The 24,973-nt window shown below is 51.8% G+C and overlaps 3 protein-coding genes across 8 annotated transcripts; 1 reads left to right on the top strand and 2 right to left on the bottom strand.

The window, feature by feature from the left end:
* The first annotated feature begins 295 nt into the window (after positions 1-295).
* CNOT6L (CCR4-NOT transcription complex subunit 6 like) lies at positions 296-20,087 on the top strand. Of its 3 annotated transcripts, none has more exons than XM_066184771.1 (13): positions 296-417; positions 12,104-12,225; positions 12,338-12,524; positions 12,927-13,012; positions 13,333-13,422; positions 14,197-14,265; positions 14,536-14,693; positions 15,067-15,221; positions 15,502-15,653; positions 16,309-16,533; positions 17,000-17,202; positions 17,311-17,519; positions 17,813-20,087. In XM_066184771.1, the coding sequence occupies exons 2-13, from the start codon at positions 12,114-12,116 to the stop codon at positions 17,829-17,831; spliced, it is 1,665 nt and encodes a 554-aa protein (XP_066040868.1). In that variant the 5' UTR covers positions 296-417; positions 12,104-12,113; the 3' UTR covers positions 17,832-20,087. The 3 variants fall into 3 exon arrangements, with proteins under 3 accessions (XP_066040868.1, XP_066040866.1, XP_066040867.1); XM_066184769.1 differs by having other exon boundaries at positions 335-417; positions 17,816-20,087; XM_066184770.1 differs by lacking the exon at positions 13,333-13,422 and having other exon boundaries at positions 335-417.
* Positions 20,088-21,454: 1,367 nt separating this feature from the next.
* Positions 21,455-23,072, bottom strand: LOC136290407 (C-X-C motif chemokine 3-like). Of its 4 annotated transcripts, none has more exons than XM_066184763.1 (4): positions 22,912-23,072; positions 22,293-22,428; positions 21,916-21,999; positions 21,455-21,840 (listed from the first exon to the last, which is right to left on the bottom strand). In XM_066184763.1, the coding sequence occupies exons 1-4, from the start codon at positions 22,979-22,981 to the stop codon at positions 21,669-21,671; spliced, it is 462 nt and encodes a 153-aa protein (XP_066040860.1). In that variant the 5' UTR covers positions 22,982-23,072; the 3' UTR covers positions 21,455-21,668. The 4 variants fall into 4 exon arrangements, with proteins under 4 accessions (XP_066040860.1, XP_066040862.1, XP_066040859.1 ...); XM_066184765.1 differs by having other exon boundaries at positions 21,455-21,809; positions 22,912-22,999; XM_066184762.1 differs by lacking the exon at positions 22,912-23,072 and having other exon boundaries at positions 22,293-22,905.
* Positions 23,073-23,332: 260 nt separating this feature from the next.
* Positions 23,333-24,303, bottom strand: LOC136290408 (C-X-C motif chemokine 13-like). The gene is made up of 4 exons (XM_066184767.1): positions 24,237-24,303; positions 23,927-24,056; positions 23,684-23,767; positions 23,333-23,600 (listed from the first exon to the last, which is right to left on the bottom strand). The coding sequence occupies exons 1-4, from the start codon at positions 24,301-24,303 to the stop codon at positions 23,576-23,578; spliced, it is 306 nt and encodes a 101-aa protein (XP_066040864.1). The 3' UTR covers positions 23,333-23,575.
* Between the last annotated feature and the right edge of the window lie 670 nt (positions 24,304-24,973).

Below are 24,973 nucleotides of genomic sequence, written 5' to 3'. Positions count from 1 at the left end.
ATGACAGCCGCGTCCTCGGCTGCGAAACCGGGGGGTAAAACCGAGGCGGGGAAAAGGAAGGGGGGAAACCGCGGGGGTAAAGCGGGGCGGGGAGCTCTGTCGGGCCCGAGCCGCTGCTGCGGGCGCCCGGCCGTGAGCGCCGACACGGCCCCGCCAGTGCCCGCGCTCCCCCCGCCGCGGCCCCGGCACCGCCCGCCGCCGCCTCCCCGCGCCCGCCCCCGTCTCCTCCGCCCTGCGCGCCCCGGCCGCCGCTCCTCCTCCTCCTCTTCCTCCTCCTCCTCCTCGCCGCCGCCGCCGCCGCCGCCGCCCGGGCCCCGCGGCTCCGTCCCCGCCGCCCGCGGGCCGCCGCCCGCATGTCGTGTGCGCCCGCCCCGCCGCGCCGCCGCCGGCCCCGCCGCTCCGCCGCGCCGCATGCAGGTGAGAGCGGGCGGGAGCGGCCCCGCCGCCATGTCGGGCCCCGCCGGCAGCGCCGCGGCCGGGCCGCCCGTGCGGGGCCGCGGGCAGAGCCCCCGCCGCGGGGACAGGCCGATGGCGCCGTGCCGGAGGCCGCGGCGGCCGGAGCCGCCCGGGGGGGATGCCGCGCTCGCCTCGGAGCCGCGGGGCGAGCCGCGCTCCCGGCGCCGGTGCCGGGCACGGGGGGGAAGATCGGCCGTGGGGTGAACGCCGGCCGTGAGGCGAACCTCAGCCGTGGGACACGTGCCGGCCGCGGGACGACCCCCGGGCGAGGGGCAGATCCCGGCCGCGGGATGGATGAACGAACCCCAGCCGTGGGGTGAATGCTGGTGGTGGGGTAAATCCCGGTCATGGGGCAAAGCCCGGCCTTGAGGCGAACCTCAGCCGCGGGACTAATCCCGGCCGTGAGGTGAGCCGTGGCTGTAGGGTGACGCTTGGCCGTGGGGCGAGTCCCGCTTGGCCCCGATCCCTTCCTTCCCGTGCCGCGATGGGAGCCTGGCCTGGCACCGTGGGTGACCCCCGGTGTGTTGGTGCGGCTGTGCTTGGGGTTAGGATGCTTTGGGTCGACACTGGTGTCGCCGCCTTTTCCCGGTGGCTTCCCAATGGTCCGCAGCAGTTCCGGAGGATGACAGGAGTGTCACCTGCAATAAAACCTGGGCTGCCGGCCCAGGCCGCGGTGCTCGCAAATGAAGGCGCACGCTTAAACAGCGAGAGTTGTCACAGTCTTGTTAAACTGAAGTGCTTCTGGTAAATGTGGTGGAGGGCTCTGTTGCTCCCAGCCGCACCACGTTTTATCTGACCTTCTGGAAATCTTTTAGACCGGTGGCTTTTACTGGGCCCTCCTGGAAACTTTTGAGTATTTGCTTTGGGGAGGTACAACTTCTCCTGAGCTGCCGTGCTGATAAGGATTTCACGCGGCCTTGGTTAAGCAGGGAATTTTTTAGGATGGTGCTCGGGAGCAGATGGACAGCGTGCACTGCTGGCACCTCGCTGCTCCGTGCTCTGGAATAATGATCCGCGTGGCCAAGCTGCAGGATCGTGTCGGTTCGCCCAAAGAGAACTCGTGTTTGAGCTCCAGCCCAGGCGTTAAATCTGCTCCAGAGGTGACCGAGGGTGCAGCAGCCCCATTGCAGCGTGCCTGTTGGGTTCCACGGAACAGTGCAAATTCTGCAGTGCTCTGCTGTCTGCTAAACAAACCCTGTTCAACGCTTTTAGTTTTGTTCCCTTCTCGCTATGAAAAGCGGGGGGCCGCTGCAAGTGCCGAAGTAGAGCAGAATTTAATTTATTCCCTTTCATCCCTTCCTACAGGGGCTCTTTCTCATTTAGTTTGCGCATTTAATCGAAGGATAAAACTCGGCGTAAACGGCCCGTAGGTGTTCCCTGGGCAAAGCTTAGTTTTCTCCCATCCCTGACGCGTCAGGGGCGAGACTCCCCATCAGCAGAGCGCCGGACAAGCTTACCTCGGCTGCAGCGTGAGAAGGGCAGGACTTTGCGGATCCGTGCCAGCGGAGTTTCCCGGCAGGTCCGCACGGGGAACTTCTGCTGGCACAGCTCTGTCTGCGCGCGCCGCGACGGAGCGTGACCCGTGACTGACAGAGCTGTGCCAGCAGAAGCCCCAGCTGCAGGAGCGGTTATCTGCAGAAGTGCACTTTCACTGATAGAGCTTGTTTTCGTTTGCTGAAGGGTGTTTTTCCCTGTCCCTGGTAGCAGCACCGCTTCCAGGGATGTAGCCTGCTCCGGCATTTATCTGCTTGCCTGGGAAGGGAAGGGGAGGGAAGGGACGGTTGCTCTGGGTGTACTTGCCGTGTGTGGCTCTCCTCTCCCCATCCAGAATCTGTAGGAGCTCCGTGACATTTGCAGTGGGAATTCTCTCGTGACGTTACGGCTGTTTTCTTTCCATCGGAAGGTGCTGATAAACCTTCCGTTCCGTGGGATAAACTGGAATTCTTTTTGTTGTTTTCCATTAACGGCCGTGGTTTTGCGAAAAGCCAGGCAGGCTTTTGACCAAGTTTAGCTTTCACACCTGCTCTAGGAGAAATAAGCCAGGAGGTGATCCCAAGGTATGTGTGTGGACTCCGTTAGGAGAATGAAAAAGCACCAGTGGAGAAAAATTAATTAATTTCCACACTGGGTAAGTCTCTACTTAATTTAAATCTGACCCACCAAGAATTAAAAACTTAGTTAGTTAGACAGATCACAGCAGCCACTGGCTTTTTTTTTGCTTGAGTCAGTGTGCACAAACGGGGGGGATATGTTTCTTTTTTTCTTATTAAAACCTTCCCCAAGGTTTTAAGTGATAAAATTATGCATCGGTAACGTGCACAATTACCAGGCAAACTTCTTGAAACACCCCCAAGAAGTTCTGCTTCTATCGGCTGTAATCTGCTGGACACTTTTGGGTTACTTGGGTTTAAAAGGGGAGATAAATCCAAATAAGTGCTTACTTTTTACTTGCTTACTGTTTAAAACTGGAAAGAGGTTTTGGGAGTGCCAAAAGGGCACTTGAGGCACGGGATGTAACCTGATTTGCAGACTACTGAGAAAGCAGCAGTAACAGTGGAGCTCAGTTTTTTTTGGGCGCATAGGATGGCATTTGTGAAAATCTAAAAAAAAAAAAAAAAAAAAAAAGTTAAAATATGTCTTAGGCATATTTAGATTCAGGAGGATTTGCTGTGGATTTAGTGCTTTAGAGCATTAAATGCTAAGCCTCTTGTAATATTTTTTTTTTTTTGGTCCAGATTCTGTGGTTCTCTTGATGGCAGGCTGTAATCAAGGCTTGGGTGCTTGTTACAATGACAGCGTGGTGTAACTTCACCTTCTGATTAATTCTTTGGGTTCCGGTGATTTGTCTGTGCAGCTTCTCCATCTCACCTGTAATTAAAAAAACAAACAAACAAACCAAGAAGGGGTTTCTTTATCAAGATCCTTTGGTGGTGACAATATTTCTGCAATTCTGCTGCTCTCCCCCTTCCCTGTCTTCTGCGTACCTCGGAGTGGTCATCAAACTCCCCGCCACAAGACCACCCCAAAAAGATCAGCTGGGAGTGAACTGAAGGGTCTGGGAGGAGGTGGCAATCAGAACTTAACATGCGCAGGATTTGCTGGGTCCCTTTGTGCCTTCAGATCTTGGAGCTGGACACAGAGAGCACCGTGGAAGGCCTTTAGCTGGACTTGTTAACTGGCTCTGTAGGCAGCTCAGTAAATTCACAAAAGGGCTGCGTGCCGCTTGCCTCCAGTGGCAAGGTACTGAGCCTGACCTGGGTGCTCTTGTGTGGGAGAAAATTCCTCTCTCAGAGCTGGAAATCAGAAAATAAAATCCACGCTTCCCCCCCCCAAAACAAAAACAAACACCAAAGTGAAGTTACTCTAAATAAAAGACAGCACTGGAAGAAAAATCTTCCTGGAATCCTGTTCAGAAGAACAGCTTTTGCAGTCTCTTGGGCACCTCCCTCCAGAGATGTAACTTTGGGAGTGTTCAGCCACCACCAGGAAGCGATTTGTCTTCCCCACTCTGCTTGCCTGGCGAGGGGCTCGGTGTTTTTTTCTGAGAAAGACAGAAAAAAAGGTGAACGAAAGGGCTGTGGGACTCCAAATGCGGGTTTGCAGGATACGAAGGCTGGGGTGCAAGTGCACGGTCTGAATTAAAATGATCCCTTCAGCAGGAGTCCAGTTTTGGGTTCCCCACTTGCAGCTGGAAGGTCGGGAAATTTCAGACATGAGGAGACGAATCCTTTAGAACACCTTGCCACCATCCCTGTAGATGTGAATCTGGATTATTCCTCACCCTGAACAAAGCATAAAGGGAAACCTCCTGTCCCGTGGGCCTTTCCCCATCCCAAGTTACACACCCACCTGTACTCTCCAGAGGCTGTGTTGGGAAGGGGGATGCAAAGCAAAGCTGCCACTAAGTGTCCTTTATCCTGGCCACCAGTCCTTCCACAATCACCCCTGCAAGTCAACAGCTCCCCACGCTGCTGCTTCCAACGGCCTGGAAGGGAAGGTACCCAATTAAACACCTTTTTTAAAGCCAAAACCAGTTCCGAGGCTGAGGCAGCTCTGCAGGCTGCAGGAGAGGGAGGAATGTTTAGCCTTGTGCTGCTGCAGAGGGACCCTCCCTCCTTGCTTTGGTGTCAAACAAGTTCTTTTAAGTTCGTCAGATTCCAGGAGTACAAAGGAAAGTACAAAACCCGTAAGCTTTTGGTCAAGCTGTTAACAATGATCAGGATTTGTGGATGGTGCTCAAGTTTGCTGTTTACCCTTTAGGGCAGCTGAATGAATTGCTCCGGTGGTTTTCCCCCTCGCTTTTCAGGAATGCTTCCATCTGAGTGAACATCTTTGTGCCTTCTAATCACAAATTAGTTTTGCTTTTTTTGGGTTTTTGTTGTTTTTTTTTTCTTCCTAAGAAATCAATCTAAAGGCCCTTTCAAAAGGCTCTGGATTTAAGCACCATCTAAAGAGAGTGCTGAAGCCCTCCTTCTGCAGATTTGTAGGTTTGTTTGTTTGTTTTTTTTTTCCATAGGGGAAAAAAGCTCCCAGGAAAACTGATAAAGGGGGAAAGCAGAAAACATACTTTGTGTGCTTTGCTGGATATCACCATCCTCTGTGAGATCACAAGGGGGGTATATGTCACAAAAAAAACCAGCCAAAAACCCACATCCTTTATCCTGAGTCAGCCTTGACATGTGAGGAATATCCTTTGCTCTTCCTGCTTCCCCTATAGCTTAAAACTCAATTTCTGCTTACTGCACTGCATTAGTTTACAACAGGCCCTGGCAGTGGGAAAGAGCCAGCACAGGATGAATGACTGCCCAGCCAAAATTTCCCCTTGTGAACGCCTTTCCTTTAATCCCTTTTTGTTCTGGAAGGTTAAGAAAGCAAAAGGAAAGCAGGGCCAGATGACTTGCCACATACCAGAACAGTCCCAGGTGCCAGGAAGAGCCGGGCTCACGGTTTTTTTTTCCTCCATCCAAGTCACATCTTGCCACTGGGAGCAGGTCAGTCTCCAGGGACACGTTTGTACCTGTGCAAGGAGCCTCTTCCTCCTCCTCCTTGGTCTGGAGCAAAAGACTGGGAAGGAGCGGAGTGCATCCGAGGAATCAGGAGTGTTTGGAGTGGATGAGAGCAGCACATCTACTCAGGAGGTTTGAGACCTGTGGATAGAGCAGGAGGTAAAGGGGGAATAATTCAGTTTTCAGTCACTGGTGGTTTATTTCACGGCAGCTGCAGGTCTGAGCAAAACAACCCTGGACGTGGGGAGATGAGCAGAACTCACAAGTATTTTCTGCTTGCAAAATGACGTGGTTGAAAACCTCAGGCTGTCAACGAGGCTTCAGCATTCCTGAATCCTTACCTGCCTCTTGCACCTACCCACTGTGTCTGTGCTCTTCCTTGACTCTCGATTTCTGTACAGCAGGGGAGGTAGCACCGGGGTTTGGACTGCGTTTGTCTTCTTTAACGTTCTTCTGGGGAGCTCTGTAATTAACCTCTCACCTGCCAGCGCGTTAAGAAACGCCAGAAAACCAACCTGTTTGAAAAACGGCAGCAAAACTTGCCTGGCTTGAGGTGAAATCCCTTCAGGTGGCTGAACCGAGGAAGCCGCACGAGTTCAGCCTCTCTTCTGGCACAGGTTACCCCAGGGCAGCTGGGTAACTTAAAGCAGGAGCCCCTGGATCCCTGGAAGTGGCCAAGGCCGGGTTGGATGGGGCTTGGAGCAGCCTGGGATAGCGGAAGGTTTGTTTGGAAGTTTGAGTAGGTGTAAATGCTCATGGGAAAGACTGGGATGATCAGATACAGAAGCAGCTGAACTATCTTCTGATATTCAAATCATGTGCTTTGCTCAGGCCATTAGGCAAACTTTTCTTCTTCTGAGATTAAAATGCAAAGTACATTTAAACACACCCTCTGGAGAACAGGGTTTACTCCTATAAACTGGGGGGGGTTTAACAGATCCCTTCTCTCTTCTCCTCAGCATACAGGCCCAGCCACTTTGAGCACTAGTGCAGCATCCTGTGGCCTGTTCAAAATGAAAAGACTCATTTATTGTGCCAGTGATTGCAAAACAGTTTCCACTATCGGTGTGTGCTTTTTCCTTTGGCTTTTTTTTTTCCTTTTTCTCCTCCTTTCTTTTAAAATCTTGAGCTTTGACTCATCCAAACTTACCTGCGGTTGAACAAGGCAAGCCTTGTAACTCCAAAGCTGTTTGAATGAAGTTTTACGGCGTCAGGTTTCTTTGGATTGTAGGGGGGGAGTTAACTGAAGCGTTGCTGGGCTTTGCTTATTTTGTTGAAAAGGGAAGATGACACCGTGGCCGTGGAAACAATCTCACTTCTTTTTCTCCCAGCACAAACTTTGCTTTTGAAGGATGAAAGGGTATCGATGATTCCAGCTGTACCTTAAGGTTAGTTCATTGAGAAGACTGCTCCCGAGTTCCTGCAGTGTGCATGGATTCGTAATTCCCCTGCAGTTTTGCACAAAAAACAGGTCAATAGCTGACTTCTCTCCAGGTATTGATCCCGAGGAGTTGAATGAGGCACGGCGTTGGCTCGCAGCAGCAGCCCGAGCAGGGTCTTTATCATTTCTGAGGAGTGACTGAGTGGGTGTCCGATCAGTAGGACAGCTCTTGCCCTCGTGGCTTGGAGGGACACTCGCACAGCACGGACTCTGCTCACGCTGTTGGGAGTTCTCCGTCTGCCCAGGCCTGGGAAAACCTCCTGCTTTAAGCTGCAGCCAGACATGGCTGCTTCTCCTCCATGCCCACAGCCCAGGAGATGGTGTTTTGCCTTGATCCAGCGCTGGCTTCTTCCTTCCCCGGACTCCCAGTGACTTCAGTTCCTAATCCTTTAAGCCACTCAGTCCTGGATCTCATTAGAAGCCCCAGCACTCTCCAGGGGATGGAGCAGCATTGCAAATGGGTCATTTCTCTGAAACAGTGCAAGATACTTGTGTAAATAAATAAGTGCACTGTTTAAACCAGCCCTCTGGGGGCTCCTGATGACATTTATTTACAGGCTGGCTTCTGGAAACACTTCTTGCCCTACAGCAGCCCCTTTGCATGCATTTCTGGTAAGCAGAGCCGTGTTTTGGGGAGCAGCCTGCCCTGTGTTTGCATGTGAAGCAGCTCTCCCTGGAAGGCACCTGCAGACAACGGCAGGGTGACCTGATGTGGGTGTTCAGGAGTTGTCATGCACACACTGAGAGGTAGCAGGCTGCTTCCAGCGGGGCAGGAACGGTCCCTTTGGAGGGAGGACCGACTCTTAACCGAGCGCAGCAACAAAAAGCAGCTGTGTAACGCTGCTGCGTAGGATTTCCATGCAGTAAATAGTTCAGCTGGTCCTGGAAGTGGGGCTGTGTCATGGAGGAAGGTGGAACCTGGATGTTCTTGTGTTCCCTGTGATTTAAGAAAAGACTGCTTCATTTAGAGATGAGGGAATGAGGGGAGTAACTAGTGGGTGTGTGTCAGTGGGACAATTAGCATTTCCATCGAGTGAGTGCCAGTTGGCTCTGGAATTAATCAAACACAGCTCGTTCCCTCCCTTCCCACTCCTCCCCTTGGCTTTTGCTGTTTGCTTCTGTGACTTGTCTGTGCTTCTCTGGGCTCAAAGAGATAACGTGGAGCCCCTTGGGATCTCAGCACCACTGAATTTACTGCCAGCTGCAGGTTCGTGGTTGCCTCTTACCTTTCCCTGTTTCCCAGCTTGAATTTCCTTGTGCCCTGCGTCAGACTTTCCTCAGGGATTCTTTCAAATCTCCTCAAACATTGTTTTTGAATTGTTTGGGGGTTTTTTTAATTTAAAAAAAAAACCATGATGAGGCATTTATATTTGATTCCCTGCTAATCTCTATCCCCAGTCAGGGTACTTGGAATAAGAAGCTGGAAAGACACAGCACCTGGGCTGGCAGACTCGGGGTGCTCGTTGAATTCTTGGGAGGGCTGGTGTACACAGAGGTGGCTGGACGTATTCCTGCAGGATAGCACCATGAGAAAAGCTCAGATCCACACAAAAGACCACCAGGATTGCCCGTTCTCCAATATTTTCTTGCTGATTTTTACACACTACATCCTGTATACAGGGACACAGCAAATAGTTTACCTTAAGGTAACACATCTGTATGTCCCCCAGTCTTGGCACGTTTCTTTAAATCTCCTCAACATACCCTTGAACAATCCCCTGATTTTCCTCCCCCACCCCAGAGTAACTCCAAGCCAGATTTTGTAGCTGTGGGTATTGGCCGTGCTTCTCTTCTCCTCGGGGAGGCCGAAATGCAGAGCCTTTTGTCACACTCTCCTAAAAGCAGAGCAGTGCAGGCCAGCAGCCTTCCTCTCCCCCCCGCCGCTTTGCAGCCACTCGGGCCCGATTACAAAACACATAAACAGACCTTTAGATGAAGAGATAAAAACTGGGGCTGTTTCCCAGCTTCCAGCCCAACTCCCCCGACGCTGGACAACGTGTGTGCACACACGGATCGCTAATTCCTGGGAGGGATCACCATATGGAAGGGCACGGACAGTCAGCTGTGCTCACAGGAAGGAGGAGCCACTCAGGGCCTGCTGGATTGTTTCCAAAATGCTTTGGCAGCTTGACTCATCCATAGACAGAGGCTGGGGAGGGGAAAAAAAAAAAAAAAAGAATGTCACTGGGATGAAGGGGAGGGTTTGGAGCTGTGCCAAACATCCATGGACGCAGGGCGGCAGCGGGATGCAGGCACTGCTCTTCTCCAACTCATTTATGCACTGAGGTGTGAAAGAACTTAAACAGAACACCTTATGGTCAGTGTAATTTAAGAAATGCCTCTTCTATGCTCTTGAAACGCAGAAGGTCCAGTCGTTCGTTGCCTGAAAAAACGTTTCTTCGTATTAAAAGCCTCTGCTGCAACCCAACAGCTCAACTTTTCCTCTCTGACACTCTTCCCACCTTCAGTAGCATTCCATTCTTCTTCTTTTTTTTTTTTTTCTCCAGGCTTTAAATTATAGTCAGCATGCCTCATACACAAAAAAAAACCCCAGCAAATAAAACAGCATAAAACTCCAAAAGCCCAAGGAAAAGGCAGGCCCAGACCTACTGGTGGAAACACAGTACGTGCCCCTGGCCCTTTTTATATCCACCTCAGAGAGCTGCTCAGGCTCACCCAGGACCACACCTAGGGTTCCAACTGAGTAATCCTGCTCTGCCAGTCATCTCTGGGTTTTTGGGGAGGGACTTGGACCTAAAGAATTACCCCCAGAGCTTTTATATAGTGTTCTTACGGACGCACTGATGTCCTCATCTCCAGGTTTTCTTTAATTTGCACTCAGTCAGGGTCACGCCGTTTAAGTTTACAGGGTTGGATCTGCAGCAGAAAGCAAGTTTTAGTAACTTCAGAAGTTTTCCAAGGGGAGCCTTTAGGAGAAAAGCCTGCCAGAATTTTCACTGATGCGCATCGGATTTCGGGGTTGATGGATTCGGGGAACTCAGTGTAGCTCCCTGAATCCTGGGCAAAAACAGGTTGGGATTTCTGGATATTGTTTTAGTTCCAGGACAAGCGGAGTGAGAGGTAGGAATGGCATGAGTTGGGAACCCAGGCAGAATTCATTTTTTTGCCCGAGAAAAAAATTACACACACGGTGACTTTCAAGTCGTGCTCAGTGTCGCTGTGATGCAGGAGGAGGAAAAGAAAAGTGCATTTGATTTAGGTTTGTTTTCCCCTTTCTGTAGCTGTGGCAATGACACTGCTGCCTGTTTGACTCACCGCTATTTCAAAGCAACATTGAAGTGACTAACAGCCGGAGAATGTGCACGTCCTTCGCCTCCCAGCTCAGGGCTCACTTCTCTGGAAGGCCACACATCGCCCTACGCTGGCAGAGCACTTCTCTTCATGAGCCAAATTTCAACATCATTTAACTAGGAGCAATCCTGGAGCTTTCAGGATTGGAAGGGGGTCAGTGGCCACCTGTGGGCTGGGGTGGATGGGCAGGGGGTGGCTCAGGTGGTCTCAGCACCGTGGTTTTAAGGACTTCATCAAAGAGCACTCACCCAAATCCTGGGCTCTAGACAGCGAAGTTTGCCATGTCTTGGGAGCAGATGTGGTACAGGTACAGATCAGTTTAAGATCTGACAGGTGAAACAGCAGGGGCAGGTGGAATGGGGCTCTTACGGCCTGGCAAGGACCGCGAGGAGTCCGTTCAGGTGCTCCCCACTTTCACACTGGCACTTGAAGAGCGAAGATAAATCCAGCCAAACCCAAGCACCGGGGATTAGGCACTCCCAAAGCACATTGTGTGTGGGGGGGGGAAAGGCCGTTCTGGTTTTGGGGCTCTGGAACGAAGGTGGAAGGATTTCAGGTCTAATCCCTTGTCCTTAAGTAACTGGTTCACTTCATGGCCCCACGCCAGGCAGCGTGAGCGCAAAATCCGCTTATCCCGTGGCTCTGCTCGCCGTGTGACTTCACCTGGAAATAGCAGGGGGCTATAATTAGACGTGGGGCTGGCGTTTGCCCCCTGCAGTTTCCTTGGGCATCAGTCAGGGGAGGAAGCAGCAGCCCTGTAACTGAGACCCTTGGCAGGGGACAGCCCCGACAGCTCCTGCGCCGTGCCGGAATGCCGCTCTGGCTGTCGGCATGAGCTGGAAAACGCCGCGGGACTTGACCCTCGTAAAGGGAAAGTGGGATCTTTGGTTAGTTGGACTCACTGAACAAAACCCTCATTCCTCAGATGAGGAATTGGAGTTACCTTGAATTCAAGTGAGGGCTGTTTGAAGAGCTTCACGGCTACTGCAGCTGGTTGTAGGAGAGACGTCTGTATGAGGGAAGAGCTGCACGTCCTCTCGAGCAGCTGCTTTGGATTTGTATGAAATCAAGGCTCCTGGATTTCGTGTGTCCGGGGAGGGAAAGACCAGCCGACAGCAAACTCGGCTAACCTCGTGTTTTTTCAATCGCACGCAGTCCTGCTCAGCCCAACAGCCATGGGAGACAGGGAATAAAATCTCTCCCTGCGTCCCCTGGCAAGTGGATGGTTTTTGAACGGGACATCAGAGCTCCCTTCTGACAGTCAGGAAAATCGTGTGGCTTCGGTGTGCACAGGCTCATCCTTGGGCTTCCAATGTTCACATTTTGCACCGGGCTGGAGCCCTTTGTGCCCCAGAGCAGCTAAATGGGACCTTTACCTGAGCTCTCTTTATGGCTCCTGGGCCATTAGGAACACAAAGCTCTTGCCTGATCCCGAGCATGAAAAAGCATAAAACGCAGAAGCTGGACAGTTAATGGGAAAATGGAGCTAATTGCAATTTCAAGCCTTGTGCAAGTGCAGCGGGGAAGTGGGACTTAGCATGGTGAATCCTTGGTTCCCTGTGCAAGGTGCAGCAGGAGGGAGCAATCCGCGAGCAGCGGAACGCTGTGATCTTGTCTGCAGGTTCTGCACACAGCAGACAGCTCCTTGGGTTATGGGGGATAAACTGGGAAAGCCAGCAGGTGACTGCAGAAACCCCAACTTCCTGGGAAGGAATGCTCTTTTCCATGCCAGAATTCTGCCCAGGTGTGAGCACCTGCTTGGCAGCCCAGTATTTATTGTGCGTAAACTCTGGGACGCGTTGTTGCCGGGTATCCCTGGGAAAGGTCAGCTCGTGGCGGGATGGAAACAAAGGAATGCTGTGGAGTAACAGTTACGATGGTCTTTCAGACTAACAGGGATGCCAAAGGAAAAATATGATCCTCCAGATCCTCGCAGAATTTACACCATCATGTCAGCGGAAGAGGTGGCCAACGGGAAGAAGTCGCACTGGGCCGAATTAGAGATCTCGGGTGAGTTGGATGGAGTTTAAATTCCCGTAGCCGGTGCCCCAGAGCGCTCCAGATCCAGTTTGCGTCCCGTGGTTCCAGAGTGAAGAGGGGGTTCCTTGCTTTCTTCTTTCAGGGAGAGTGCGGAGCTTGAGTACGTCGCTGTGGTCGCTGACACACCTGACTGCTCTGCACCTCAATGACAACAACCTTACTCGCATTCCACCTGATATTGCCAAGCTTCACAATCTGGTTTACCTGGATCTGTCATCCAACAAACTCAGAAGTTTACCAGCAGAACTAGGAAACATGGTGTCTCTCAGGTGAGGGGAACTGTTCTGGTTAACTTCCCCAAAAAAATCTCTGTCTTGGTATCAGGACGGAGAGTTTCAGTTTGGTTTCTGTGCTTGTATTTCAAATAATCCTGAGAAACGCCAGGCTGGTGCAGAGCTTTGGCTCTAATAATTACTTTGGGGTTCACTGGGCTTTTTTTTTTTCTGGTTGTTGATATATCACTCTTTTCAGCCCTGGTTTCATCTAGGGTTTTGTGGATTTTTTTCCCCCCTAATGAATGTATTTCAGTCGTGCTTTGGCACAGGATGATGGGCATCTCTTTCTAAAATTCAGGGTGAAAAAGCGTTCTCTTTGAGGACGAGCAGCGTAGAGCACCTTAGGAGTTTCTTCTGCAGTAATACTCACCCAGAGTGTTTTTGCATTTGCTGCAGGGAATTGCTTTTAAATAACAATCTGTTACGGGTTTTGCCTTACGAACTTGGACGGCTCTTCCAGCTTCAAACCCTGGGTTTGAAAGGTGAGCTCTTTCCACTTCCATATTCCTACAAGTTCTCGGGAATCCTGAGGGGGGCTGGGCTCAAAACCTTCCTCTGTTAACTCAAGGTTATTTTAAAGCAGTAAGTTGGTAGCAAAAATGACCAGGCAGTTGGGAAAAAAAAAGGCTTGTCTTTCTTCATGCCGCTAAACTTCTCATTTCAAATCAGCAGTCAGGGGAATAAACCCTTTAACCTGCTGAGTAAATTTGTCTGTTCTCACTCTGGGAGATTTTCTTTGGGTGGAAAGCCTCAGGAAAGGCAGGCAGCTGATCCCCCCGCTGTTGTTTTGTGCTGTTGGCAGGCAATCCTTTATCCCAAGATATTCTCAGCCTCTACCAGGATCCAGACGGAACCCGAAAGCTACTGAACTACATGCTTGACAATCTAGCAGGTACAGCCCGACGGATCCGGTGGGCAGAAAGGCTTTAAAAGTAGGATTTGCTGCTAAAACACGACTCTGAACCGCTGGAGGGATGGTATTTCCTCACTGCTTTAGTGTTTTTGTCAGGTGGCTCCGGTCGCGTCCCAAAACACACCCTCACACACAGTGGGAGAGGCTGATGTGCACTGTCTAAGGTTTTCCCGCGTTACAGCCAAGCGTTCTCTCTGTTCTGTTTGAAACCCTTCAATTACCAGCCAAGGGCAAAGTCTGCCTTGCTGAAACCATTTTGGTTCTCCCCAGCAGAAAGAATCATTTCAATGCAAGCAGAATGTCAAATTTAGCTAGAGAAACACCATGAAGAACATCCAGTACCTGACTTCAGTCCTGCTTTGTGGTTCCCTAACCGAGCCTTCTGCTTTGCCACTCGCTGTCTCCCAAGTTAAGGCACTGCAGGAATGATGGATGCAGGACGAGGTTCTTGGAGAAGGGATGGCTGAACCGTGCCAGGATTTACCTCTCCTTCTTCAGCAGATTATTCAATGCGCAGGAGTATTTCGGTGGTGCCTCTAAATCTGAGAACAAGAGAGAAAAAGAGTCGTGAATCTTACAAATGACAATTTTCTCTTACTAGAGCTATTTGTTTAAATGATTTCTGGCTCCCCTGAAGACTCAGGGAGTTGGGGACGCAAAGCACATTATCGTTCAGTCATCGCTTTGACTTAGAAATCGTAACTTACAAATAGAAACTCTGAATTAATCACTGGTTTGTCTTTTTTTTTGTAGTTCATCCAGAGCAGCTGCCTCCAAGGCCATGGATTACTTTAAAAGAACGAGACCAAATTCTGCCCTCAGGTAAATCTGCCTTCACAAGGTGACACGCTGGGAAACTTGTCTTGGGCTTCATTTTCCTGGATCAGAGTGAAAACAGCAATTTGTTCATTCGTGCTAGAAAAATTAACGCATGGCTGCGCTGTAAATACCATTTTTGTCATTTGAACGGGATGCTGGGCATTTCTTTGCCATGTTGGGCTTTGTCTCAGCTCTTCCAGCCACTCTTGTCTAAGCCAGAAAGGAAATCTTCAGAGGCTGACAGCCTTTCCCTTTTTCTCTCTCTCCTTGCAGCTTCATTTACAGTTATGTGTTACAATGTGTTGTGTGATAAATACGCCACCCGGCAGCTCTACGGCTACTGCCCATCTTGGGCGCTCAATTGGGAGTACAGGAAAAAGGGAATCATGGAAGAAATTGTCAACTGTGATGCAGATATCATTAGTCTTCAGGTAATGAAACAAAACTGCATTTTCCATCAGAAACGGAAAGCATGGATCTCCTCCACCCTTAGGATTAAACGTTCCCTTGGGAACACCATAGTCACCTGCTCGATAGCAAATTCCAGGTCTTCCCAAGGCAAGCTGTGTGTCCACAGTCCAGTGTCAAACATACCGGGGTGTGGGCTACTGCTGTTCAAAACACACCCGTCCCTTTGCCTCTGGGGGGGATTCCAGGAAATCCAGGAATGCACATCAGCTCCCAGCAGGCCGTTAGTGTCGGAAGCGGCATGGATCGTGCAGCTTTTCTGACTGCAAGCCAGGGCAGGCACAAGGAAGGGCTTCCTTCACTTCTTTAGCCTGAGGTGCTTGTGTACAATTCCAGGAAGTGGAAACGGAGCAATACTTCACCCTTTTCCTGCCAGCCTTGAAAGAACGGGGATACGACGGATTCTTCTCTCCAAAGTCACGTGCCAAAATCATGTCGGAGCAGGAGAAGAAGCACGTGGACGGCTGCGCGATATTCTTCAAAACGGAAAAGTAAGGGGCAGCAGCAGCTTTGGAAACTCGCACTAAAACCTCACAACAGCTTCCAGTAATTAGGATGGAAGTTTCCCAAAGCCCGAGCTGCCTCTCAGAGTTTTCACTGCTTCCAGAAAGAAAAAAGGCAGCTCTCGGGTCGTGTCTAGAACCAGCTGGAGTGGTGGGGAAGAGAGGGAGCGTGAGGGAGCAGACGGGGCTGGTTGTGTTCTCAGGTGGGGACACTGCCACGGGGGCTGTGGTGGCAGCTGCTCACAGGGGTTCTCTCCCCGTTGCCCAGGTTCACGCTGGTGCAGAAGCACACGGTGGAGTTCAACCAGGTGGCCATGGCCAACTCGGAGGGCTCGGAAGCCATGCTGAACAGAGTGATGACCAAGGACAACATCGGAGTCGCCGTGGTGCTGGAGGTGCACAAGGAATTATTTGGAGCAAGTGAGTATGGCTGTGGTGGCCTCCCTGATACTCGGCTCCACAGACAGGCACAGATGACACGGTCTGGTTGTGCTCACAGCAAGATGCCCAGCATTTGATTTCCTCCTTTCAAGCTGTTACCCTCTGCTTACTTACTCTGTTAAGTTCTGCTTGAGCAGCTCAGCTTTCCCAAGGTCGCTGCGTCTACACACATTTGCTCTTACCAGTGGTTGTCAACAATGTTCAACCTGTATTTTCAAGTCTCTTTTCCTCCCCTGCATTGACTCCTTCCGCCATCCCCCAGTGATTAGATGTCAGTGCTAATGATGTGCAAGAAGGAGATTATCAGGTACCTTTTCCTGCCTCTGGATTGACCGATTATCACATTTTCATTAAGTTTGATCAGATGCAGCAAATAATTCCAACACCGGTGAAACTGCTACTCTGCTCTGTCTGCATGGCTGGGGTTTTCATGGCTTTAGAGGAGGAGAAACTCCAGGGCTGGAAGGAGCTTCCCGGGCTGCTTAACAGGCATTTCAGCAGGTTTAAGCAATGAAAACACACCCCATCTGCTGGTGTGTCTGACCCTGAGCCCTGAGGAGCTACACCCTGAGTATGAACAAGCGGGGACCTGCTGCACTCACAGAACCTTTCACTGCTAAAATTCTTTATCCAGGTATGAAATCGCTTCACGTGGACAAGCAGCTGCTCATCGTGGCCAATGCCCACATGCACTGGGACCCCGAGTACTCAGATGTGAAACTCATCCAGACCATGATGTTCGTCTCAGAGCTGAAAAACATCCTGGAGAAAGCCTCAAGCAGGCCCAGTAGCCCAACAGCAGATCCCAACTCTATCCCTCTGGTGCTGTGTGCGGATCTCAACTCACTGCCTGATTCAGGTAAGGCTGGCTTTTTGGCCCGGTTGTTAACTTACCTCCTTAAAACGTTCGAGCCCGCTTTTTCCTCTGGAGAGGATGGGGTTGTTTTGCACTCCTCGGGGAAGGTATGCGTGAAAGCTTTCCTAGGAGCAGCTGCCTTGGGAAATCTGGCTGAAGAGACTGCGAGTCCTCCAGCTGAGGCACCTGGCTTTTCATGCTCAGCTGGACACTCCAGGAGAGCTGGCTGCTCCTACGAAAGTGTAGAAAAGCAGAGTTAGATGTTAGATAAATCATTAAATAAACACCCGTGCCTGATGCAGCAATAAGAAATAGGGAAGACGTGAGCTCCTGACGAAGACTTTTTAAGGGGAGGGCTTTGCTTTGCCAACTGATCTCGTGGTGTCTTGGTGGCATTCTGGCTTTTAACATCCCCAAGGCCAAAGCTGTCTTTCTAAGCATCTCCCTAAGCCCTTCCCCTTGCCAACAGGTGTAGTGGAATACCTGAGCAACGGCATAGTAGCTGACAACCACAAGGACTTCAAGGAGCTGCGCTACAACGAGTGTCTGATGAACTTCAGCGGCAACGGGAAGAACGGAGCCTCGGAGGGCAGGATCACGCACGGCTTCCAGCTCAAGAGCGCCTACGAGAACAACCTGATGCCTTACACCAATTACACTTTCGACTTCAAAGTAAGCAGCCATTCCCTGACCTCAGGGGGAAGCCCCAGGCTGCCCCTGGGTCAGTGAGGATGGACGCGGGGCGTTGCCCTCACCGCGCTCTCTCCCTTCTCTCCGCAGGGTGTGATTGACTACATTTTCTACTCCAACACTCACATGAACGTGCTCGGGGTCCTGGGGCCTTTGGACCCCCAGTGGCTGGTGGACAACAACATCACGGGGTGCCCGCACCCGCACATCCCCTCCGACCACTTCTCGCTGCTGACGCAGCTGGAGCTGCACCCGCCGCTGCTGCCGCTGGTGAACGGGGTGCACCTGCCCTCCCGCAGGTAGTGCAGCCCCGCCCGGAGCTGTCCCACGGACCTGTACACTTGTAAATCCCACTGTATAGGAGTGAAGTATGGCCAACCTTCAGCTGCTTCTTCGAGCTCCTTTCCTTATGTGTTTGATATGAGATTTTGCACATTTTTTTGGTGCATATTGGTATCATTTGGCACTAGGGCTGGAACCAAAGTATTATTCCCCTTTCCAGGTTTTTAATTTAAATTTTTGTTCGTGGGGGTTTGGTTTTTTTTTTATTATTATTATTATTATTTACTTTAAACTGGCTTTTTCTTTTCAGTAGGAAGCTGCACTTCTAAACGGACGAAAAAAAGAGATTTAAAAACTTGCGTTTAACGTATTTCAAGGTAATGCTTCTTTCCAGAACGTGGCAAAGCATTGAGCCAACCTTTTAGGAGAACGAAAAACAAAACTAGAGATGCTTGTTTCGTAGGAAGAATATTAGAAATACTGTTTGTTTGAATCCAAAATGGAGACTCAACTCTGCATCCAACATAAATGTTGCACATTAGCAAAGCACTTAATACCTGACTATAAATGATTGGCAGCTTGGCCCTGCCCCTCATCTCAGTACTATCAGAAAACCAAAGATAGCCAAGTATCTGTGATCAAATTCGAGCTCTAAATCCTCCTGATTCCAATTTGTTTGGGAGCTGTTGTCAGTCAGGGCTGAAGTAAAAAAGCTGCTGGTTCCTTCCCAAATGTTAAGGCTCTTTGGATGTGTTGGAAATCCTTGTTTTCTTTCCTTTTAATGCTCTGGGTGGCCAGTTCAAAACCTTGTGCCTCAAGAGGCATTGAACATGATGCAATTTTCTAAAAAAAAAAAAAAAAAAACCAGAAAAAACAAAACCACCTGTTTGGCTGCTTAATGTTTGAAAAAAAAAAAAGGCACAGTGATAGGAAAAGGTCGTGTCTGTGTTTTTAAGTTTTTCTTTATTCTGCTTTTTTGCTGCTATAAGATTTTCTTGAATTTCTATTTGAAACTTTTCATGCACTTTACTGTTTCTAGTCTCCAAATGTGATATTTTTAATAAATGAAAAACATTTTCCATGATGTGAATGAAATTTTTAAGCAGATTGATAAGCCTATATTTATGTCTCATTCGTATACTTCGGAAAAAAAAAAAAAAAAGTCCAATTTGAATTGTGAAATTAGTTTTAAATACTAAAGAGCCATCTTCTGTCTTGCAAAACTGCCTAGTCAGGCTGTTCCTCTTTAATTAAACATTTCCTTTGTCATTTTATACGCAGGAAATTTTCCATAGGGGGGGGGGAAAAAAAATGAATTGGACTTAGAGGAGAAACTATTCCCTAACTCTGACTGGAGGCCAGGGAGGGGGTGGAGTGGGCCAGAACACAAAAATGGGTTCAGCAAAGTGACAACTCCCTTGGAAAAGTGCCTAAAAAAATGGGGGTGTCATCTATGGGATCAATTGGAAGCGATGGGAGCTGGGTGAAATTCCTGCACAGCACTTGCTTTGTGCAAAAACAAAACAAGGGGTGGGGGGGAGGGAAAAAAGAAAGCCCTTTCCCAGAGATGGATTTTCCTCTGGGTGCAGGCATCTCTGTTGGAATATACCTCAGCGTTCCCTGCCTGGCCATGGCACATGGATTGGAGAGCACTGGAAAGTAGAATAGCATGAAAAACTTAATTTTGTGGACATTACCTTTCTGTATTCAGCTGCTGTATGTTTTTTGGGGAAGGGGAGGGGGGGGAATGCTCCGCTCCGGAGGCGTGCTCTAACCCGCTCCTCCTGTTCCTCCACGCACGGTGATCCCAGCGTGAGCAGTGTTTCCAAACCATACTTCACTCCCGACATTTTTTTTGAGCTGTTTGTATAAAATGGAATTTCCGATTCGCCCGTGATTGTCTATGAACTGCAGAGGAGCCCATTTAGTAATAAAAAATCAAAACCCAGCACCGATGTTTTGTAATACGGGGGTGGGAGAGGACAGGGATGGGGAAAACCCAAACCTTGGCAAACGGTGTAAGCTGCTCCAGCTGGTTTTCCTTTGGTTTCTAGCGGTGGAAGTGTTCCGTTGCGGGAAGGTGTTCCATTGGATTTTCTCTGCTGCACTTCCCAGCGCTCCTCACGCCGTGTGGTTTTTAACACAAAACTGTTACTTTAGCAGACACTGCACAAAAAAAAAAAACAAAACAAAACCAGTCTTGTTTATGTTTCAGGCAATGCACGTTTACCTGCCTCTCCTGTGTGGCTCCCTCCTGTTTTCCTCCTGGTTTTCCCTCCCCAGCAGGAGCAGTGAGGGGATGGCGCTTTTTTTCCCAGCCTCGCTTCCCAGCATGTTGCAGGCAGTACCTGGGAAAAAAGGCTCCAAGCCCTTCCCTGCTCCTCACTGCCTCCGTTTGCTTCCCAAAACACGGTGCCTGGTGTCCACTCCCAAGCGACAGCACTGCCTAAAGCCAGCAGAGAAAACAAAATCCAACACCCTTCTACAAGCAACTTTTTAAAACTCAATCTGGTGAATCTGTCCGATCCGGGGTTTTGTGTGTGTGTATATATATACATATATATATATATATATATAAAAGAGAATTTTGTACAACGTAGCTGAATATTTTTGCTTCCTTCTTTCACGGGCGAGGAGACTGAACCTCACACAAGTTTGGTCACGCACGCTCCCTCCCCCTTTGCTATTCCAAGGTGACACAGAGCCCAAGAGAACCTGCTGGGAACCACTCGCGTCTTAATCCTCTCGGCCAAGCACCAGCCAAGAACTCACTTTCATTAGAAATAATTTTAGGTGGAGACCATAAATCTCTAGATCCAGGTATGGCACAACCCCTCCCCTGCGGGAATGGTGAAGGTGGGAGCGCTCCTGGTGCTGGGGTTCATCCATCCTCTTTGGAGGCTCCCACGCCATCTCGCAGTGGTCACTTGGAGAGTTCAGGGGTTTTTAAAGTCAGATTTCTTTCTTGTGTGTTGCCTTTGCAGCCGGGAGGTCCCGTCCCTGAAAGGATGGAAGTGCACGTGGAGCAGGGGCAGCTGCGGTGTCACTCCTGGGCATGCTTACGCTACAGTTTTAAGGGGATTTACGCCCTGCTTCGTGGGAATGGCCGCTTGGCTCTAAATGTGAGAACGTGCCGGGCTCTGGCATGAGGAAACACTGTTTGCCCTGGACCTTTGGGCAGCAGGGGAAAGGGAGGTCATCAAACCCCTGAACTGCTACATTTTTCTTCCCTTTAAAAATTACTCTTTTTTTTTTTTTTCCTCGTTTGCTCACTGCGGAGATGGGATACTGCTCACGCACAATGGATAGGGCTAAACATCCTGGGTACTTCCACGTCCTTCTGGAGTCAACAAACAACCTTTTTGCAACCATTCTTACCCCTGCTGTGGGTCCTGAGGAGCACAGGGCGGGAAGGAGGGGGTTACAGACACTGGGTGGGCGTTTTCCAGCTTGCCACTGCCCAGGGACGCATTTTTGGCATCCAGCGGGGGTGGGCGGGCAACACAAATTTGATTCCTCCAGAGCTTAAACACCTCCTCCCAGAATGGCCAAGCCAGGTTGCAAAAAGGGATAATCCTGCACAGGGTCACAAGTCACACCCGTGTCACCTGAGTCCCTGCGGCCAAGGCATGTTCCTGTGCCAGGCTGGGGTCCTCATCCCAGGAAAATGGGACTCCACAGAAAGCCTCACCTAGTCACTGGGCAATTTCCCACTTCTGTGTTTCCACAGGCAGGAGCCAGCAGCAAACCCTATCCAACTCCTGCAATTACCTGCTCCTGCCAGAAGCTGTCAGAAAAAGGCACCGAATCCTGCAGCGGATGAAAGGCGCGTTAGGAAGCGTCCTTGGCAAAGCAGCCAAAGGCTTCACAGTGCCACGGTCCAGCCTGACTCCCCAGCCCAAAAATCCCAATTTTTACACAAATCCAGTCGGGAAGAACTGCCACAGCCGAGGGGGGGGAGAGCACGTTCATCCTTTTATTGGTGGCACCTGGGATGGGCTGCGGTTGCGTGCGGGAACAGCACAGGCACCCGAAACGGAGGGAAGCTGCAGGTGCCCGAGGGGAAAAGCAGGGAAAGGCTCCTGCCCCTGCCAAAACCCAGGGAGCGGAGCAAGCTCCAGCGCTGTGCCACAAAACCCAGCGTGTCTCAGGGCAGGGGGGTCGTGTCATTGCTGTCCCACGAGGAATTCGTAACTGTGGATTCCTTGGATCTGGACAGTGGGAGGGACGGGGCGGGCGGTCTCCAAGGGGTCCGGCGGCACGGTGCTTCCCGCCGCGGCCGCGGCAACGCTTTTTTGGTGCCGTTCCTGCAGATTCGGTGGGAGGAAAGAAAGGAAACTGGGGGGGGTCAGGGATGGTCCTGCCAAGGCGCTGAGGATGCCGGGGGATTTCCAGTCGCCGGGCATCACGTACCTCTGCATCAGCTTGTGGATGAGCAGCTGGATCCAGGGAGCCTCGGGGGTCACGCACACACGCCTGTTCTTCTTCAGGGTAAGGCTGCAAGGCCGTGAGGCCCCTCAGCCCCATGCACGTCCCTCCCCCGAAGCTTTCCCAACCCACAGAGAAAACCCATCTGCTCCGCTCAGCATGGATACATCCCCTGAGCAAGAGACACGGAATTCTGGGGCCTTGACCCTAGCACCCTGAGCTACACAGGGAGAAAAGCTCCTTGAAACTGGGAAGGAAGAATCACCCCAACATTTGTGGGCTTCACCCCCCCTCCCACGTCCTTTTGCACCAGTGCACAAAGGAGCGATTTGGAGGGATTGGTTTCCAGGCTTTCCACTTACATGATCTCCTTCCTCCTGCAGTGAATGCCCGGCGGGGTAACGTCGATGGTGAGGATCAGCCCCAGGTTGATGACGTGGGTGGTGGATTTGATGCACTTGCACCTCATGTTGGTCAGCAGGCTCTCCAGTGACAGACCTGTGCCCCGGGGCAGTCCAAACCAGGTCTCGGCCCCCCGTGGGGGAGGCACATGGGGACGCCCCCTCCCCACCATCCCATCCCATCCCTGACACCCACGGGCTGCCGTCAATGGGGTTTGCAGCAGTGCTAATCCCTCCCAGCACAGCCTTAAAGCTTCTTCTCCTCTCTATGGAAGGGGTTTTTAGCTGCAGGGTTGGAAAACTTAACCAACATTTTAGGAATTAAACCCACTGCCCACTCACCGAGCCACCTGAGTTTTGCGGGGGTCTCAAGGAGAAGCAGCTTCAACCCACGAGGCAAAGGCACCCCCCCTCCACCCCCAGTGCCCCCCCTGCAGCTTAGCCACGGGGTTTAAAAGACAAAGGTAGGCAAGGAACAAATGTGAAAGCTTGGCAGATAAAACCCACGCGGGACACCCAACGCCACTGTGCAGGTGTGTGGCGGGGGGACACGGGTGGACAGACGCCCACAGGCACTCACCGCCCCCCGGCACCGAGCAGCTCAGGAGCAGGAGCAGGAGCAGGGCGAGCACCGCCGGCAGCAGCCGCATCCTCGCCGCCCGCCCCGAGCCGGGCCTGGGCTGTTTTATAGCCAGCCCCTCGCCCCGGGGGGGATTTCACAACCCCGCTCCGGGGCCGGGAAGCGCCGGAGGGGAGGGAAAAAGGGGCAGCCCCACACCTCAGCTTCCCCGCCGTCGCTTCCCCCCTCGCTGCACGTGGCCCGTGCTGCCTCCCCTCCAAAAAAAAAAAAAGAAAAAAAAAAAAAAAAAAGCGGAAAATGCCGTGGCCACCTACTCGAACTTCCCGTGGTTTTTGGCCAAGGGCTGGTGCCCCCCCATGCCTCCCACCCTAAGCACCCCAAAGCCCTGGCATGCCATATGAAGGGAAGCAAGGGACAGTGATAGAGGGCTGCCACCTTTATTGGGCCTGCTTGGGTGGTGGTGCCCGAAAGGGACGCCCAGCACGTGGCTAGGGGATGGGAGAGGCTGGAAGCAGGGATGGGCATTTTGAAGGGTTTAAAGGCATACAAAGGGGCTCAGGCAGCAGCACGCTCCCCTCCGGAGTGGGGTAAGGCAACAGCAGCATGGGGAAGGGAGGCAGTTTTGGGCCCAGCACATCTGGCCGTGCCTCTGGTGGCAGCTTCCTCAGCGAGGAGCCTTTTTCTTCCTCCTGCCAAAAGCAGAAGGGGGAGGAACGTGTGAAGACAGGTTCCCACGGGATGCCCCTGGTGCTCGGGGGAAAGGGGAGCTTACAGGTGACGGAGGTCCTGCAAGAGTTGCTTCACCCAAGCGGCGTCAGGATCCACGCAGACCCTCTTCAGGCTCTTTAGCTTAATCCTAGAAAACACGCGGCCTCTCAGCAGCCTCGCTCCCCCTTCCTGCTGACAGCTCCTGCCGAGCCTCCCACCCTTCTCGCCGGGAAAACGAGCACGGAACTGCAGCAATTCAGGGCAGACGGGGAGGAGCAGAGGGCGCAGAGCCCCGGGAGACACTTACACCACCTCGGGGCGCCGGCAGCTGCTCCCCACGGGCCACACCTCGACGCTGCTGTACTTCTCCGGGGGGATGAAGGCTCGGGTGCTCTTGAGGCAGCGGCAGCTCAGGTTGCTGTTGGCTTCCAGGATTGCTGGAGGGGGGCACACGGCCACGCCTCACGCATCACCCCCAAAACCCGCTGCCATCCCCAAAACCATCCCATGGGCAAACCGCGTCTCTCGCCAGGATCACCCACCCGAAACCCGGGAAGCCTCGCAGCCCCCACAACAACCTCCCCCCAAGGGCACCCGCGGGGGCAGGGGAGCCTCACCCGTGTCCCCAGGGTGATGGTGGGACACCAGCAGCACCCCCAGCAGCAGGGCCGCCCGCACAGCCATGCCGGCCACAGCCCCGGCCCCCGCAGCATCCCTCTATTTGAGCCGGGAAATAGGAGAAGTGACACGGGAGGCGCCGGGGTCGCGGTGGTTTTGCCCGACCCCTCTCCCTGCTGACGGCGCTCGCTGAGTTTGCAGCGCTGCCGATAAAATGCGGCTTGGGGCTTGGCGGGGGCCCGGCTTCCCGAAAGCGGCTCCGCTTTCCCCTTCCTTTCTTTGTCATTTCCTCCAAATTCGTTCTTAGTGTACGCAGCCCCAGGAGCCCGGAGGTTTTCTGGGGTGCTTTTCTGTCCTGCACCATCAGGTTTTACTCACTTCTCCTACAACCACAGTGTCCCCCGGCAAGGCACAGCCCAGCAGCGCCCGGGTGACATTTGCTTTTGATTTGTTTTCCCCAAAACTCCGTCAAGTGACCTCATGCCCATTCCCGACGTGTTTCCTTATTGGCCTGAACTGGTTTTTAAAGCCTCACAGCCACCTGTAAATCCCAGCTCCATCACTTGGAGGAGGGGTACTTTGGCTGGATTCTCCCATCTCCCTACCAGCAATATTGTGCCCTCAAATCACCACCAGGGGAGATAACAGGTTATGATGGGCAGGACCCCTGACAAGAGGGAATGGCTTCATAATGCCAGAGGCCAGGGTTAGATGGGATAGTGGGGGGAAATCATTC

The sequence above is a fragment of the Chamaea fasciata genome, unplaced genomic scaffold, assembly GCF_029207755.1.
Source record: "Chamaea fasciata isolate MVZ Bird 193981 ecotype frontalis unplaced genomic scaffold, bChaFas1.0.hap1 SCAF_6, whole genome shotgun sequence".
Taxonomy (NCBI): Eukaryota; Metazoa; Chordata; class Aves; order Passeriformes; family Sylviidae; genus Chamaea; species Chamaea fasciata.
This window is presented reverse-complemented; position numbering and strand designations above follow the sequence as displayed.

Bases quoted from the DNA above. Each gene is read 5' to 3' on its own strand.
- CNOT6L (XM_066184771.1), top strand. From the start codon at position 12,114: ATGCCAAAGGAAAAATATGATCCTCCAGATCCTCGCAGAATTTACACC. The intron at 13,013-13,332 runs GTGAGCTCTTTC...TGCTGTTGGCAG, and splicing joins TCAAACCCTGGGTTTGAAAG to GCAATCCTTTATCCCAAGAT. The intron at 14,694-15,066 runs GTAATGAAACAA...GTACAATTCCAG, and splicing joins CAGATATCATTAGTCTTCAG to GAAGTGGAAACGGAGCAATA.
- LOC136290407 (XM_066184762.1), bottom strand. From the start codon at position 22,504: ATGGTGGGGAGGGGGCGTCCCCATGTGCCTCCCCCACGGGGGGCCGAG. The intron at 22,000-22,292 runs GTAAGTGGAAAG...ACGGCCTTGCAG, and splicing joins TGCAGGAGGAAGGAGATCAT to CCTTACCCTGAAGAAGAACA. The intron at 21,841-21,915 runs GTACGTGATGCC...GACCCCCCCCAG, and splicing joins ATCCACAAGCTGATGCAGAG to TTTCCTTTCTTTCCTCCCAC.
- LOC136290408 (XM_066184767.1), bottom strand. From the start codon at position 24,303: ATGGCTGTGCGGGCGGCCCTGCTGCTGGGGGTGCTGCTGGTGTCCCAC. The intron at 23,768-23,926 runs GTAAGTGTCTCC...CGTGTTTTCTAG, and splicing joins TGCCGGCGCCCCGAGGTGGT to GATTAAGCTAAAGAGCCTGA. The intron at 23,601-23,683 runs GTAAGCTCCCCT...TGCTTTTGGCAG, and splicing joins TTGCAGGACCTCCGTCACCT to GAGGAAGAAAAAGGCTCCTC.